Consider the following 17,108-nt stretch of genomic DNA (forward strand, 5'->3'; position numbering starts at 1 on the left):
AACTGCTGAAGCCTGTGCGCCTAGAGCCCGTGCTCTGCAACAAGAGAAACCACCACGATGAGAAGCCCACTCACTGCAACAAAGAGTAGCCCCCGCTCTCCGCAACTAGAGAAAGCCCGCGCGCAGCAACAAAGACCCAATGCCACCAAAAATAAATAAATAAATAAATTTATTTAAAAAAAAATTGGAGGAGGCCTCCAAGCTCTCCTCTGAAATCCAGGCTCATAGATCGATTAACTGCCCGCCTGATGTCTCCACGGGGACCCTAATAGTCATCTCAAACTTAAGCTCCAAGGCTACACTCGCAGTCCCGAGCACTGAGGACAGAGTCTAGCTCAGGAAATGTTGGTGTTGGCTGACTCTCCCTTCTCTCTTTAGTGCAGGTTCCCCATCATCACTTGCCTGGATTATTTCAACAACCAATCTTGTTTCCCTGCTGCATAGCAGGGAAGAAGGACAAAGCTACATGAATGCAGGAAGGAGAACAGGGTATGGCTTGGGGAAAAGCCCAGAGTGCGCTGTGGGGAATCAGACAGGGAGGACCTTAAATATAAGGCACAGACTTTGTGCTGATGGCAGTAGGGAGCCATGGAAAGGTTCAAAGCCAAGGGGGATAGGCTTGATTCTACATTTCTGTCACTCTTTCATTCGTTCCTTCACTCATTTACTCCATCAGTCAACAGATATTTATTGAGCACCCTCTACCGGAAAGTGACCCTGAGGCAGAAAACAGCTAGAGGGGCTAGACTTGTGCAGAAAGACAAGTGAGAAAGCTGATGAAATGGCCCAGGTCCAGGTGAGAAGGGCCAGTTATGGAGGTGGAGACAGGGGATGATGAGCTGACGGGGGTGGCCTGGTGATGCAGCCCAGGTTCCAAGTGGTGGGAAACCGAGTGGTGGGAACCCTAAGCCCAAAGGTGTGGAGCAGGTGGTGGGAGAGCCATCCCTTCCTCCTGGGGAATCTGGAAAGTCCTCAGGAGTGGTTTAAGAGAAGAGTAGAAATTCAGCAAGTAGAGAAGTGGAGAGAGACACTGTAGGCGGCGGGAACAGCCTGTTCAAAGGCCCTGAGGTGGGAGAGGCTCAGCTCTGATGAACTAAAAAGTCAGGAGAGTTGAAGGTCAGTGGGCCAAGGAGCAAGAAGAAGGAGGTGAGGCTGGGAGCCCAATCTCTCGGAGGCACAACATGGAGCATTGAGGGCCAGTCCCTGAGAGCTAAGGCCTCCCTGTGCAGACAGATGGGAGGGAAGGAGGATGTGAGAGGCTGGGAGGGGACAGACAGACGACGTGTGCGTTGGAGGGGGGTCCAGAGTATGTCTTTTCTGGGAATAGTCACCAAAAGGAGGTCCCCGGGGGACACTTCTGGGGTGTGAGAGGAAAGAAAGAAAATCCTCAGGGTTCTGGGGAGAGGCAGATTCCTTTGCCATTTAAGGAATTGACTGAGCCAAATAAATTTCCCTTCTGAACACTTCAGCACCAGCGCCACCACCCGCCCCAGAAGAAGCTGATGGAGGGGGCGCAAGGTTATCCCAGGGTGGTCCTAGACACCTACCTCCTCTCCCTAGGGCAGGAAGGGAAGAGAGGGGAAGGGAATGGCCCTTGCCCAGCATTTCACGTAATCGCACTTAGGAACACTGTCGAATGTTCCTGCGTGCTCTGCGCCTCAAGTGCTTGGTCCTCAGGGCTTTACGTCACGGTACTAGGTCATTTGTCTCACAATAACCCTGAGGCAGTAGGTATGATCATCATTCCTATTTTACAGATGAGGAGACTGAGGCTCAGATAGGGCCTAAAGCCACACTGCTGGGATATGACGGAGCCAGCTCTTCACCTCTACAGTTGCCTCCGCACAGCAGTACCTCACTGAACCCTTTGCCACAACTCAAAGTGGCGCCTGGTGTCCTCGTTTTACAGAGTGGGCGTTGCGAGGCTCAGCAAGGGGAAGGGACTTGGCCAGAGTCACAAAGCTAGAAGGTAGCTGTAGTCTGGATCCAGATCATTTGGGAGAAGAAGCTGAATGGGAGAGGTGATGCGTCAAGGTCTGAGCAGGGTGGAGAGGAAAGGGTGGGACTGGGAACTGGACTAGGAGAGTTTCAGTTTTCCTTTTAAAGGGAATTCCCCTAAATGGGGGGTTTTGGTTGGAAAGTTGTTAGCAGTCCACATTCCACTGGTTTGGCCACCTCTTCCCCCAAAGGCACCCAGGATCTGAAAAGAAACTGAAAGTTAGGGAAAGGGGAGGGAGGGAGGAAGGGAGAGGCTGAGAGCAGCCCAGAATAACTGGGTTGAATTTCTGGTGACCTCTGAGCCTGGGGGAGATAGGCAGGCAAGCTGGGATTACACACCTCTTAGCTATTGGAGAAATTGAGCCCCAGAGATACAGCTCTATTAGATAGTGGCTGGGTCCTGTCCAGTTTGCACAGCCACCCACAACACACACACACACACACACACACACACACACACAGAGAGAGAGAGAGAATGAGAGAGAGAGAGAGAGAGAGAGAGACCAGGGGAAGAGGGAGGGAAAGGGAGAAATGAAAGGTCTGGGTGGCCTTAAATCCTGAAAGGGAATTTCCAGAATCCCTTGTCTCTGTCATGTGGTGACTGGTTGGATGGTGGGTCCCAGTGAAGGGCCCCTGAGGTGCCCCAGTATCCAGACCCAGGTTCAAGGCCCAGGACTGGCAGGAAGGCTGCACACCTGGGTCCTGCTGACAAACAAGCCAGAACCCAGCGTGCCCAGGGTGCTGGGGAGTCAAGTCCCAGGGATACCAGCCCTGCAGCTGCCTTGCCTCTCCCTGCCGACATCCCTAACTGCTTCTCCCAAATCAGAAGCATCAGGACCCTTTGTGGAGGCCCCGGCTGAACCCAGCACGGCCACGCCCCTCTTAGTCCTGACCTCCTCCTCTTCTGCTCACATAAACACTCCGCCTCCCTGGGCTTGTGTCCTCCTCTGTAAGGGGGAACAATGATGCCACACAGCTCACCGGGTCATGAGGTAACGTATGGAAAGCAGTTGGCACAGGGCTTGCTGTACAATAGGCATGTAATCAATGCTGGCAGCTATGATTATTATCACCGTTGGTCATTCCTACCTTTTTTTTTAAAAAATACATTTATTTATTTTTTACTTTACTTATTTATTTTTGGCTGCATTGGGTCTTCGTTGCTGCACGCCAGCTTTCTCTAGTTGCAGCGAGCCGGGGCTTCTCATTGCAGTGGCTTCTCTTGCTGCGGAGCACAGGCTCTAGGTGCTCGGGCTCAGTAGTTGTGGCACACGGGCTCGGTAGTTGAGGTGCATGGGCTCAGTTGCTCTGCAGCATGTGGGATCTTCCCAGACCAGGGCTCGAACCACTGTCCCCTGCATTGGCAGGCGGATTCTTAACCACTGCGCCACCAGGGAAGTCCCCATTCCTACCTTTTTAAAACTCTCCCGTGTGGTCAAGGATCTCATGATTCTGTCCTCTAGGGTTTTTCCTCCTCCTCCCTGCTGGCTCCCTTCCCAGGGCCCTCTCTTGCTGCTGGCCCCACCAGTGGCAGAGCTCCCACCACCCAGGGACTTCCTGGGTGACCTCATGCACTGCTTGGTTCCAGTCACCCTCTTACTAGCAGCAACCAGAGATCCAGATTTCCTGGGGTCAGTTCTGGCTGAAAACCTTCTATCTGTTATCCCTTTAAGGTCACCAGCCAGACCCTAGCCTTTGGGCCCTGGCCTTTGGCTCAGGAAACATGATCACATGTCTATGTGCTGAAGCATATAGACTGCAGACTTCCTCCTGGATGTCCCCCCCAAATATTCCCTGGGCACCTCCAACTCAGCAAGGCTAGATTCAGCAACTCCCTCCCAAGTTTGTTTTTCCTCTGATGCCCTATATCAGTCATGGATCCATTTTGGCAGGTGTCACCCAAAACAGAAATGTGGGCTACAACATCATCACTCCCATATCCCCACCCCCATCCCTGTACCAGCCAGTCCCCAAATCCTAGGATCCTGTCCCTTAAATCTTGCTCCAGACAAGGCCTCTACCTTCATCCCCACCCCACACAAACCATTTGCTGTTCCCCTTTGTGCCCTCGAAGCCCTTCCTCCATCCCCAGTGCCCCCCGCACAGGCCCCTCATCTGACCCTGCTCTGACTCTTTCTTTTCCTCGTAAGGTGTTGCCAGGAAAGCCCTGAGGGCAGGGGCCTTGCGTGACTCACAGCTGACGCTCTGCCATGCAGGAGCAGAAGGAGGAACTCCAGTCTCCATGAATGTGAATCACAGACGCCAAGCTGTCACTGTGCAGATGAGTAAACTGAGGCCCAAGAGGAGAAAGGACTGGCTTACGGTTAAAGCAGGAGGCGGGGGCTTCCCTGGTGACGCAGTGGTTGACAGTCCGCCTGCCGATGCAGGGGACACGGGTTTGTGCCCCGGTCCGGGAGGATCCCACATGCCGTGGAGCGGCTGGGCCCGTGAGCCATGGCCGCTGAGCCTGCCCGTCCGGAGCCTGTGCTCCGCAATGGGAGAGGCCACAACAGTGAGAGGCCCGCATACCGCAAAAAAAAAAAAAAAAAGCAGGAGGCGGACCTGGGGCCAGAACTAAGGTCTCCGAGTCCAGCTGATGCTCCCTGGAAGGAGATGGGGACCCTGGGGCTGGGAACTGTGCCGTGCCAAGTCACCATTCCTGAGGCCTCCACTGGTACCTGGCCATCCCCTGGTGTCTCCTCCCCTCTCCAGGCCTTGGCATATGCTGGTCCCTCCCCTAGGAAGGCCCATCCTCCATTTCTGACAAGATACTGCCCTCACCCCTCACCTCGCATCTAACCTGATCACCACCACAGGGCCCTCCTCAGAGGCCTCAAAGTGTCCCCACAGCCTTCTCTATGAGGCGGTGCTCTCTCCTGCCCTCCTTCAGCCCCACCCAGTGCTCTCCCGGGGTCCCATTCCCTTCTGTCCATGGGGACTAGGAGCATCTCAGGACAGGACCAGCGTCTGAGCCTTTACTGGAGAACTGGGACAGATGGGGGATGTGCGAAACAGTCTAGACTCTGCAGCTTCCGCCATCCAAACTCGAGCCCCCCTGTCTTCCCCACTCCTCCTTCCCCTGCCACTCTGCCCCGGCAAAAGCTCACATCTCAGAGGTCCTGAGCATCACGACCTGACTGGCTGAGGCACACACAGCCACTCACACAAACACAAAGTAGCCACTCTCTTATGCACATAACTCATAGTTACACACCCGATCACAGCCAGACACAGTCACCAACACAACCTCAAGGACAGACAGGCACATACCCAGAAAGACTCAGAAAGTCATCGCGAGTCACCAAGGCTCTCTCTCTCACCCTAAATACACATCGCCAAACAAAGATGCAGACTCACACAACTACAAAAGTACACACCTGGTCACACACACATACACAGAGTCACAAAGTCTCTCACACACAGATACCGAGCAATACACAGTCACACACAGAGAAAAACAGACACACACAGTTGCACACAGGCCCCTGGAGATACAGAACAATGGGCGCATTGTCTGGGCGGGCAGCAGCTGGGGAGGAAGGAGCCGAGTGTGGATGGAGGAGGCCGTGGGGTCTGCGATACCACCCCCACTCACACCCACAGCATCCTAAGCCTCTTCCCTCTTCCAGAAGCCGGATTCGGCTGGGACCTGGATTTGCTGAGGGATTCAGCTCCCAGGTGCCCCCTCCCCAGCCTCCTTCGATGTCTGGTGGGGGACGCTTGGGCTCCCCTGTGGACCAGCCTCCCTCTGGGGCTCTGGGGACACGGGATCCTTTAGCCCTGATGCTCCTCTGTCCTCCTGGAATCATCCTGGCGATTTGCCTCTCATCCCCACGGGGCAGCGCCTGGAAATCGGGAGCCTTAGCATCTGCTCCTAACCTCGGACTCCAACTCCTCCAGGACTCACACACCCTCCATCTGAGCCCTGCCAGCTGGTGCGGGCCGCGCCTGGCAGCATTGTGGGCTCCCTATTGTGGCCGAGACAGAGACGTGGGTCACAACGTCCATCCCTTAGTGGCAGTGGGTACAGAAGTCACCGTCCTGTCAGTGAGTTGCCGTGGGGCATGGTGTCCCTTCCTCTCCCCAAAGCTAGCTCTTCTCACCTCCCACGCTAACCAGGCAGCCCCAGATCTCAACAGAGACTCCTTCCAGGACTTTCCTTACAGCCCCCAGCCCCTTTTTGCAGGTCTCTCCAAACTCTTAGCCTCAGCTACTGGTATCTGCTATGTGCCCTTGGACATGTCACCTTCCCTTTCCGAACCTCAGTGTCCTAGTCTGTAAAATGGGGGGTGCTAATGAAGCCGAGAGTATTCTGTAGTCTCAGAGTGGGGGTGGGGATGGAGGCTACAGGAGTGAGTTGGTATGTAGAAGCCACCTCAGCCCGCCCCGCCCCTCTGTTGTCAGATCTGTAGGAGTTCCTGATTTCTCAGTCCCTGGGGTGTCTCCACACCGCACAGCCTCAGGCCTCCCAGGAGGCCATACTTGTAGGAGGGAAGGAGCAAGGGAGCGACGTGCTGAGCTGTCCCGGACACAGCCTTGCTTTTGCAACACTTTGCTTCCTCCAGCCCCCATCCCCTTCCTCCTGGGGGCCGAGGGCAGGCAGCCAGACACACAACCGGGGCCAGCCAGGACTCTGGGATTCCCCCTGGCCTGGGCTAGGGGGAGTGGCAGGAGACTCCAGCTGGAGAGTCTCCAGCCTCCTCCCCCCTGCCCCTGTCCCGGGGCTCCCCTACTCAGGCGGGGCTGACGGCTGGACTGGGCAGCTTGGGGGCTGTCCTGAAGGGGCCATCCAAGGCTCCTCCTCCTCAGGAACTGGAGTGTTTTAAGGGTTGTTGAGCGCCCCCCCTTCGGGGAGCCCTGATGTAGGGGAGCAGATGTGAAGGGAGAGCACCGAAGTCAGACAGGTTATGTCCAGGTCTCTGAGCCTCAGGCTCCTCGGCTTTCAAATGGGGATGGAGATGCCCCTCAAGATCACGGCACCACCCCAGATGGGACTTTGTCATGGTTCAGGCTGAGAACAGGAGGGACCAAAGGTGAGCTTATCTGTGGGGGCTTAGTGTGACGGGCCACCAAGAGACTGAGAGGAGGGATGAGGCACGACCTCACCAGTCTGACCAGAGTGACCCTGCGGTGGGTCAAACCTCCCAAGCTGCCCTGGACAGGCAGGCACGTGGGCGGGACCTCGGACCAGTCTCCCGGCCTGAGGGGGCACAAAACCCAGCTGGGGCCCTGCGACTTCCATGACCATATTCTCTGGAGCATAATAACTCTGGACCAGCCGGCTGACGAGTCTGGGCATGTGAGCCCTTCGAAGAGTTCTAGGGGGAGACTGACAGGGGCTGCCAATGCGGGACCAAGGCGATGCGGGCCACTCCAGGAGCTGGGGCGTCCACCTGAGAGGTGGGCGGTGAGAGGAAGGGACGACTGCTCTGTCCTCTTTCCTCTAGGAGCCCCCCTCCACCCAGCTCGCCTCTGGGCTCGCCTCTGGGCTCGCCTCAGGCACCCGCCTCTCCCCTTCCCACCCTGGACCCCACCTGCCCCCGGTAGCCGTGCGGGTTGGGGAGACCAGACCGCCAGCGTCGCCCACCGCTCAAGTGGGGCCCGCGACTTGAGCCCGCCTCCGCCCCTCGATTGGGTGCTCATTTAAATGTCCGGCCCCGCCCCGAGCTCCGGGCGCATATATATAGGCGGCTCGGCGGGCGGCGGGCGGCATTCTGGCGCGGAGCGGAGCGGCGGCGGGTGTTGCTAGCGGGTCCGGCACGGAGCGGGGGTGCAGCTAGGTTTACCCCCGACACCCCTCCCCCTCAGGCGCGAGCCCCACCCCTCCGCCGGCCAGGCCCACCCGACCGAACTATCCCCTGCGGCGCGAGCCCGGGGCGGCTCCGGGCGCCCCCCAGCAGAACCCCCACCATGGGCAGCCAGAGCTCCAAGGCTCCCCGGGGCGACGTGACCGCCGAGGAGGCAGCAGGCGCTTCCCCCGCTAAGGTCAACGGACAGGTGGGTGCGCTCGGCACGGCCCGACTCGTCCCCCTCCTCTCGTACCTCGCCCCCCCTAGGGCCTCGGGCCGGGGCCGCGCGCTTTGTCCGGCCCGGGACACGCGGCGCCCCCTCCCCCGCCCGGTCCCTTTGTTCTCGGCGCCGCAGCCCCCGCGGGCGAAGCAAGGGGAGGGGAGGGGAGGGGGCGCCGGCCGGGCCCCGCCGCCTTCTTTGTTCGCGGCCTCGGCCCCCGGCGCTGCCCCCTGGCCGCCCGGAGTGCCGCGCGGGGAACAAAGGCGCTGCTGGGCCGCGCCAAGGGGGCGCCCGGGGGCCGCGGGGCGGGGGCCGGAGGGGAGGGCACTCCCCCCGCAGACTCGACCTCGATAGCCCACGGCTTTTTTTAGGGAGGAGCCGCGAGGTGGGGAGAGCCTGAGGTGGGTGGGGGCCGTTTACACAAAGCAGGAGGCTGGGAAAATAGGCCGTCCAGGTGTGGGGAACAGCGCCCCGGGGCGGCTTCCCGCCCAATATCGGCTGCACGGCTCGCCCGCCAGCCCGGGATCCGCGGCCGCGGGCGGCCCTGCGCGGAATAGAGAGCGCGCCCCGGGGGAGGTGGGTGGGGGCCCCGGGACCCCAGCGCCTCCTGTCGGCCGCGGCCCCTGCGCGCCTGTGCGGGGCAGGAGGGAGAGGTTTGACGGGATGCCGGCTGTGGGGTGAGGTTACAACCAGGCTCTGGGGGTGCGGCGGAACGAGTCGGGACCCCGTTGCGTGGAAGAGGTCAGAGGCGGGCTGGGGGAGGGGAGTAAGAGCCCCGGCCCTCATTGCTGTCTCCTCTGCCCTGCAGGAGAACGGCCACGTGAAAAGCAATGGAGACTTATCCCCCAAAGGTGAAGGGGAGTCGACCCCCGTGAACGGAACAGAGGAGGCAGCCGGGGCCACTGGTGATGCCATCGAGCCGGCACCCCCTAGCCAGGGCGCTGAGGCCAAGGGGGAGGTCCCCCCCAAGGAGACCCCCAAGAAGAAGAAGAAATTCTCTTTCAAGAAGCCTTTCAAATTGAGTGGCCTGTCCTTCAAGAGAAATCGGAAGGAGGGAGGGGGTGATTCGTCTGCCTCCTCACCCACAGAGGAAGAGCAGGAGCAGGGGGAGATCGGTGCCTGCAGCGAGGAAGGCACTGCCCTGGAAGGGAAGGATGCCGCCACCCCTGAGAGCCAGGAGCCCCAGGCCAAAGGGGCAGAGGCTAGCGCTGCCTCCAAGGGAGGAGACACAGAAGAGGCAGGGCCCCAGGCCGCAGAGCCATCCACTCCCTCGGGGCCGGAGAGTGGCCCTACACCAGCGAGCGAGCAGAATGAGTAGCTGGGTGGGGGCAGGTGGGTGATCTCTAAGCTGCAAAAACTGTGCCGTCCTTGTGAGGTCACTGCCTGGACCTGGTGACCTGGCTGCCTTCCTGTGCCCAGAAAGGAAGGGGCTGTTGCCCCCTAGCCACGTTCCCTCTCCTCCTCTCCCTCCTGTGGATTCTCCCATCATCCATCTGGTCTTCCTCTTAAGGCCAGTCGAAGATGGTCCCTTGCAGTTTCCCAAGTTAGGTTAGTGATGTGAAATGCTCCTGCCCCTGTCCCTGCCTCCTTCCCTGTCCCCACCTGTGCAGAAGGCAGTTGCTGGTTTTTTTCCCCAGTTCTTTTCCAAGTAGGCTTTGTTTACTCCCCAAATCCCTGAGCCAGAGGTGGGGGTGCCTACTCCCACGCCCTGAGTGTCCACCTTCCCCTGTTGTTTGTAGTCTCCTGTGCTGGGCCTAGTGGCCCCTGGGCTGGGGAGGACACTGCCCCTGTCTAGGTTTTTCTAAATGTCTTACTCAAGTTCGAACCTCCAGCTTGTGAATCAACTGTGTCTCTTTTTTGACTTGGTAAGCAAGTATTAAGCTTTGGGGTGGGGGGGAGGTATGTAATGTGAAACAACTTCTTGTTGTCTTTTTTTTTTTTTTTCCCTCCCATTGTGTAAATAACTTTTAATGGCCAAACCCCAGATTTGTAATTTTTTTTTTTTCTAACTGCTAAAACCATTCTCTTCCACCTGGTTTTACTGTAACATTTGGAAAAGGAATAAATGTTGTCCCTTTAGTGGTGCTTTTTAATGAGTGGTCTTCTGGGGTAGGGTGAGAAGACTGGTCTACCTCAAACCTTGAGGGGGGACTGAGACAGGTAAGTTTGTGGGGTTCTTTTGTTTTTGAGGGGTTGCCCAGATCCTCATGGACACCAGAAGGGCAGGGAAGTGGAGTCGAAATGAACCCAGGGATACTACTAGGAGACAAGCTCAGGAGGGTGTAGAAATGTACCATTTTATTACAAAGATTCTCACAAAAATGAAAATAGTATCTCAAAAAGGAAACTAGACTACCAATCTTCATCTGCAGAATTGGGGGGAGGACAGAGAGGGCAGGCAGTGTGAGTTTCTTGGCTCACTGGGGGCCAGTGGGAAGGTAGGAGAACAGAATCAATCTAAGAATGGCTGATGACAAGAGCCTGCGAACAACAGGGAGTCCCTGAAGACCCAGCCACCCCTTCTAAAATGCTCAATAAGGGCACCTTTTCAAAGCAGGCACTTCAAGATTTTGTCCTATGGCTGCTTTAAGTGTATCCCTTCCACCCAGACCTGGCATCCGTTATGGTTCAAAATTAAAGTTCGGGAGGGATGGGTGGCAAGGCAGCTACTAGAAAAGCTCACCTAACACGTGTGCCCTGAGCTCAGGGCCCTGGTTCCTGTCTAGTCCCTGGGGATATTTATATTTAATATATTTTTATATAAATACACAGAGAAATAGAAAATATAAAATCTGAGGGGTTGTGGGATAAAGGTGGGGAACTTGGCAAGAAGCCAGAACTGGAGAGGTCTGTTCAGGCCAACTTGACCTCCTCCTTGACCCTGTGGAGAGAGCAGAGATTGGCATGAGATAACCCACCCTAGAGGCTTTAAGGCAAAAGTGTGGGTACAATGACTTCCACAGGACCCCGGCTGCCCAGGTGACTGCTAAAGGCTGGGGCTTCCTAGCTCTGCCTAGAACTGCAGAGACAGACAGACTGGTCCCTGAAAGAGGCCTTTGTAAGCTGGACCAGCTGTCCCTGCGCCTTCCCTCTCAGCGTGGTGGGACAAAGGGGCTGGTGCTCCAATGCCAGGGAGATGATAGACAGCTCCTTCCTCACCCTTTGGCTTCTTGCTTCTCCTCCTTGGTTTTCTCCTCTTCTGTGACTTCTAGAACATAAGAGTGCAGGGATGGCCAAGGGCAGCCCCTCTGGAAAGACCCATGGCATCTCCACTTTGAAACCCCTTCCCCAACACTACAGCTCACTGGACATACAAAAGAGAGAAAAGCCCATCCCAGGCCCTCCCAGCGAGCCCTGCAGAGGACAAACAGGTTGGACCGGTTTCCCAGCCTGCTGGAGCCTGAACCCGGTGGGTGGAGGCAGCCCCCTGGGAAACTGGGGTGAAGCACTGAGAAAAGGTCTTGGGTGGTATGTGAGAGCCATGCTCCCGACCATGGGGAGCCCAGGCATGTCCCTGGCTCTGGAGCCTGGTAGGGCTCAATCAGCCAGTGAAGATGACGAATTGAGTTTCATTCTTTTGTGGGCCCTGCCACTTCTGGGAACCAGTGAAAGGCCCAAGTAGCTAAGGAAGAGCCCTAAGGAGCTGGCAGGGCCTGAGTCAGCTCCCTCCTCCCAGTGCCCTACATAAATTCCTCCTCCAGGGCCTGGGGCTCAAGATCCAAGTCCTGGCCCAACCCAAACCCACCTTTCTTCTCTTCTGGGTCTTTCTCTTTCTCATCTTCTGTTTTGACTCTCTTGGCTTTTTTGAAGTTGGAAGAGTTCTTGCGACCGCCTTCTCCCTCCTCGTCAGAGTCGGAGAACTCTTCCTCACAGGCAATTCGTTTGTCCGAGGAACAGACTGGGAAGTAATGGAAAATATGGGTGGGAGAGCAGATTCTTTATCTCAGGGTCTGCCCAGCGCTTTCTTGCATGTTCCCCCAAAAGACACCAAGGGAAGGGGACCTGGACCCTCTAAATTATCCCTACAGGCACAGGTACTTGGGTTTCTCAACAGGTGGGCAGCTTGGGGAGAATGTGGAGCCAGGAACAGTGGAGGGAAGTCAGAACTGCCTGCGGAGTAGGAAGGTGGAGGCCCCTGGGTCTCGGTCTTACTTGAAATGCGCTTGTCAGGGTCTTCTTCATCCTCATCGCCACTCTCCTCTGGAATGGCATCCTCAGGAATGGCCTGCATTTGGACCCCAGGCGCGTGGGGCAGCATTCTCAGGTTCTCAAACAGTCGCTGTCTATGGCCAATGGTAGAGAGGTGGCTGGGCTCTGGTCAAGGACCAACCAGAGCCTGGAATGTTGTTAGGGGTGTGGGGGAGGATATACTCACTTGATCTTTTCCAGGTACTCATTAGTGTTCTGGTTAGTCATATTGGAAGGACTGATGTGAAGTTTGAAATCTGGTCCAAAGTATTCGAAGTAGTCGTTGTATGGAAGCTCTAATTGGGGCAGAGGGTGAGAGAGTTAAGAGACTGGCCACCATGGGACCCTGAGAAAAGCATCTGTAGGTTTATCTGGACCTGTGAGCCCAACTATCAGAGAAGCATGCCTCCAAGATAGGGTGAGGCTTGGGTACCTATAGGATTTCAATTTTTTTTAAAGCCATTCTCCAGTGTCCACACCAGTGGTGTGTTTGTGTGCATACGTGCACGTGTGTGTGTATGAAGCAGGCTGAAGCCCCTGGTTTAGAAAAATTTAGGCAATATTCATTGCGAGCACTCCCTCAGTCACTACCCCAGTTACCCTACAGAGTATGAATTCCAAAGCTATAGATAAGCACTGATAATTTTGTCCAGACCAGCAGCTGAGGGACAGGGGACAGGGTCAACTAAAGGACTCAGAAAAAAACTGACAGCTACGGTCTGAAAACCACAAGAGGATAGCAGGAGAATCAGACTCTGAAGAGGAGAGGTTGTAGAGCCAATGGGAAAGGGGCACGTGAGCTCCTGCGCTGCCCAGCCCAATCTGGCCCTGCAGCTATTACCATTAGGGATCTCTGTGTCCAGGGCCACAGCTGTTTCGTATGTCCAGCACCGGGCGACATTACGAATGGTGTAGCCACCTCCTCCCAGCATCAGCATAGGCAGGTTGAAGCTCTTCACAAATTCCACACACTTGGCGTGCCCTTTGGTGGGAGAAGGTGTGCCAAGTTGCAGGAGCACCCAGCAGGACCCTGCCCTCCCGTCTCTGTGCTACCTGGCCTCACCTTTGATGGTCAAATTGAAGCAACCTAACCGATCACCAGACAAGGAGTCAGAGCCACACTGTAAGACGACTGCACTGGGCTGGAACATCTCCATTACTTTGGACATGACCTGAAAGGACACAACCTGGTCACTACCAGCCTCAAGAAAAGCTATTTGAGGTTCAGGCTGAAAAGTGTGGGTGCAGCACTTTCTTCGGCTCCTTATCACTCACTCCTACCTTTCCACTCTCCCTCAGAGAAAAGGGAGTACAAGCCTGGGCTTCTCATTTCCCCAATTTGTTCAGTTTTCCAATTTGAGAGGATCTCCAAGAGCCTTCTAGCTCTAATAAGGAGCCTAAGACAATCTCCTTATCAATTCCCTAGATCTTTCCCTCCTTTCGTTGCTCCAAGAAGCCCTTCTGATGCAGCCCTTAGCTGCATCTGCTCTACGCATTTGGTCCTGCAGACTTTGAGCCTTATACTGTGAGGAGGCACTTCACTTTTGTTTATCTCATTCTCACTAGATTCTAATGTAACTGAGGACAGAGACCATAACTTAGGCTTTTCTGTTGCCCTTACTACAAGGTACATAGTAGGCACCTGGTGTTTGCTAAACGACTACCTAACCTAACCTAACTAGGTTACTACTCTAGTAATGGTTCCTTATTGCTTACAGGTGAAGATTTAACTCCTCAGCATGGCATTCAAGGCTACCTTTGAAATACTGACCCCGACAAACATTTCCCACCACATCCTTCAACACTCCTCCCTCACATCATACTGGCCTACATACCACGTATTGGCACCTCTATGCTGCTGGTGCTGTTCCCTCTGCTGAATGCCACCCCTCCCCTCCAGCCCCCGCCTCCTTCACATGGGTAACTCCTCATTTCTCAAAGTCCAGCTCAAATGTCACTACCTCTGTGAAATCATCTCTGACTACGCTTTCCCCAGCCCATGTTCATCCCTCAAAAACAGCACTGACCACATGCTGTCAGGGATGTGCTTGCCTCCCACACCACAGACTGTGAGGTCTTCAAGGGCATGGATCATGTCTTAGCTATTCTTATATCCAGCAGAGGGCCTGACCCACAGAAGGCATCAGTAAATATCTGGATGAATTTTGTTCCCCTAACTGGCCACACAGCATGCAATCCAGGGTTCAAACACATCACATTTCCAGCCAGCCTCTCAGTGGGGAGAGATCCCGAAGTACACTGGAGGTGTTTTGCTACCCCTCCCTTAGATCAATCCTGTTTATAGCCCAGTGGTGGATAAGCCTAAGCCACTTACCGGCTTGAAAATGGCCTCATAGGACTCGTCATCAATCCCATCTCGGAGCGGGTAGTTAACAGCGTAATACTTGCCTTTGCCAGCCCCAATATCCTAATCAAGAAGCACATTAAAGTAAAACTGAAAGATGATGAAGCTAGGAGGAAGTTCAAGGATGAGGGCTGGAAGGCTAAGGAAAGAAGCAGTGGTTCTAAGAGAGATAAGCTGGGCCCATGAGGTGGGCCAGGGACAGAGCAGGTTAGCACCATTCCCCTCACTGGTGGAACAAGTCTAGCTCACGTCTCTGGACACACCACTGAGTCTGCACCCAGGCTGAGAATCATTTATGGAACCAGAGACTGAATATCCTACCACACAGCATGAGACCTCTCCCCCTGGACTGGGTTAAAGGTGGCTGGGGGCTGGACCATAGAAATAACACCCACCCCACGACAACCCTTTCCTTTCCAGAGCGCTTTACTGCTCACTCCTCTACCCACCACTCTCCTCTCTAGGGAGGTGTGGAAGGAAAGCAGAAACGGAAGAAGAATTCTTCAAAATTGGAAAGGCTCAGTTATTATAATGCTTGCCACGGCAAACAACTGAATTAGTGCCACTTTTTCACCCAAGGGCCACTGGCATGGCAAAATGGCTGGTTTCATTGTATTCATGCTCTCACAAAGCAGAATAGTTTAATGAATCAGTTTCCAGGGATTCTTATCCTGAGGTCCATGGATGGGCTTCAGTAGGAGGAGGCATCTATTAACTATTTGATAACAAATGTAAAATTTCATGTACTTATGGGGAGAGAGTACATAGCTTTCAGTCAGATGGTCAAAGGGGAGGGTAACCTAAAAACATTAAGAACCCTTGAGATGGTCCATAAAGGTTCCAATTCCTAGCCCGTGGGAGAGAACCTGATGTTTCTAGCCTAAAATTCAAGCTGTCTGGGACATGTGAATAGTGTAATGCAACTCAGCTGTGGCCAGGAGGGAAGTGCAATAGTCAGGAGACCCCCATCCCTTCCAACCCTTTATGTACCATCATTCCCTTCCTCCAGAATAAGAGAGGGAAAGAGACCATGGCAGGTGTCCCAGGCTGGGGTGTGGTATTCTGAATGGCAGAAGACACAGGAAGTGGTTTTTGGTGACATGAGATAGGAGAGTTAAGAGCTGGCAGCTGAGGGTGAGCTGGTTGGCCCCTGAAGGGAGTTCTCACCCGTAGGTCCCCAGTTCCTGGGAAGTACTCTCCATATTTATGAAAGGACACAGTCATGACTCGGTCTGTGGTATAGAAGGCCTCTTCCACGCCATCGCCGTGGTGAATATCAATGTCAATATACAGCACCCTCTGGTGATACCTAGGATCAGAAGGGGGTCAGGGGGTTCTGGGGGCTCTTTGGGAGTGGGACGCGCCAAGGGCGCCAGGTCCCAGCTTACCGGGCTGGCTGCCTCCCTCAGGTATCTCTAAGCACCAGAGACGCGGAAACTGGCTGAAGGAAGGTGGAAGAGCGGCAGGGTGTCTCCAGAGGCCTGACCAAGCCGATCAAGTCCGATCTTCCTACTCTACAGCCAGGGTCAACTCCAGCCACACAGGGACACTCTGGAGGCAGGATCTGAGCAGCGCCTGCCCCTGATCTTGCCGTGGGCTCAGATCAAATCAAGACCCCGTCAAGGAGAGGATGGCCAGAGACACTCACCGAACACATCCTAGCCAGCACACTGCTAGGAAAAGCAAACTAGGGAGGCAAGCCCGGGGGAGGGGGAAATGGGAACCTGGCCTAAGGTGCTCCTCCAAGAGACAAGGCCAGGAAGGCATACTTTAGCAGTTCCAGGATGGCCAAGACGATATCATTGACGTAACAGAAGCCAGATGCCTCGGACTTCTTTGCATGGTGTAGGCCCCCAGCCCAATTCACAGCGATGTCCGTCTGCTGCTTATTAAGTTTCACGGCACTTGCTGGACGTGGGAAGAAAGAACACAAGCCTGTTATCAAGCCACTCTCTCCCTTTCCTCCAAGAAGCCAAGGGAACCCAGTGAGAGGTAGGACCTGCCTATTCAACAGCTGTATTGTACAATTCACAAGCCAGTCCTCTCCCCCTACCCTATTCCAATAGGAATAAACATGATATTGGCTACTCTAAAAAAACTGTTTTCCAAACTGAAGGTGGTAACTCACTAGTAGGCCTTAAAATTGGTTTAGTGGGTTATGATTAGTATATATATTTTTAAATGAGACAGACTAGAATAAAAATATCAGAATAATAGTAAAGGTAACCACTGTTTTGTGAAACTGGCTTCAGAGTGAGAGAGGGTGTTGTGCACGTGCATGCATAACCTGGATTGCAAGTGTAAATACTTCTAAATGTGGTGCATGGTCAAAACGTTTTGAAGAGGGGCTTCCCTGGTGGCGCAGTGGTTAAGAGTCCGCCTGCCGATGCAGGGGACACAGGTTCGTGCCCCGGTCCGGGAAGATCCCACATGCCACGAAGCGGCTGGGCCCGTGAGCCATGGCCGCTGAGCCTGCGTGTCCGGAGCCTGTGCTCCACAACGGGAGAGGCCACAGCAGTGAGAGGCCCGTGTACCCCAAAAAAACAAA

At 55.0% G+C, this 17,108-nt stretch overlaps 2 protein-coding genes across 6 annotated transcripts in view; one reads left to right on the forward strand and one right to left on the reverse strand.

Annotated features, from left to right (window-relative positions):
• Nucleotides 1-6,904: 6,904 nt before the first annotated feature.
• Nucleotides 6,905-10,086, forward strand: MARCKSL1 (MARCKS like 1). Of its 2 annotated transcripts, XM_049696455.1 has the most exons (3): nt 6,905-7,031; nt 7,807-7,995; nt 8,816-10,086. In XM_049696455.1, exons 2-3 carry the CDS (start codon nt 7,909-7,911, stop codon nt 9,323-9,325), a joined length of 597 nt encoding a protein of 198 aa, XP_049552412.1. In that variant the 5' UTR covers nt 6,905-7,031; nt 7,807-7,908; the 3' UTR covers nt 9,326-10,086. The 2 variants fall into 2 exon arrangements, with proteins under 2 accessions (XP_049552412.1, XP_004266567.1); XM_004266519.4 differs by lacking the exon at nt 6,905-7,031 and having other exon boundaries at nt 7,694-7,995.
• A 193-nt stretch (nt 10,087-10,279) lies between these two features.
• The window catches only part of HDAC1 (histone deacetylase 1), a 40,864-nt gene continuing 34,035 nt past the window's right edge, over nt 10,280-17,108 (reverse strand). For 2 of the 4 annotated variants that reach the window (XM_033422284.2, XM_033422283.2), the window contains 9 exons: nt 16,330-16,468; nt 15,728-15,869; nt 14,531-14,623; nt 13,259-13,367; nt 13,037-13,177; nt 12,383-12,491; nt 12,160-12,290; nt 11,753-11,905; nt 10,280-10,888 (listed from right to left, as the gene is read on the reverse strand). In XM_033422284.2, the coding sequence (XP_033278175.1) occupies nt 10,764-10,888; nt 11,753-11,905; nt 12,160-12,290; nt 12,383-12,491; nt 13,037-13,177; nt 13,259-13,367; nt 14,531-14,623; nt 15,728-15,869; nt 16,330-16,468 (1,142 nt within the window). In that variant the 3' untranslated portion in view covers nt 10,280-10,763. Of the gene's footprint in view, nt 10,889-11,166; nt 11,216-11,752; nt 11,906-12,159; nt 12,291-12,382; nt 12,492-13,036; nt 13,178-13,258; nt 13,368-14,530; nt 14,624-15,727; nt 15,870-16,329; nt 16,469-17,108 lie in introns of all 4 variants that reach the window. The other 2 variants (XM_004266520.3, XM_033422285.2) reach the window with 2 other exon arrangements.

This window comes from Orcinus orca, chromosome 1 (assembly GCF_937001465.1).
Source record: "Orcinus orca chromosome 1, mOrcOrc1.1, whole genome shotgun sequence".
Classification (NCBI taxonomy): Eukaryota; Metazoa; Chordata; class Mammalia; order Artiodactyla; family Delphinidae; genus Orcinus; species Orcinus orca.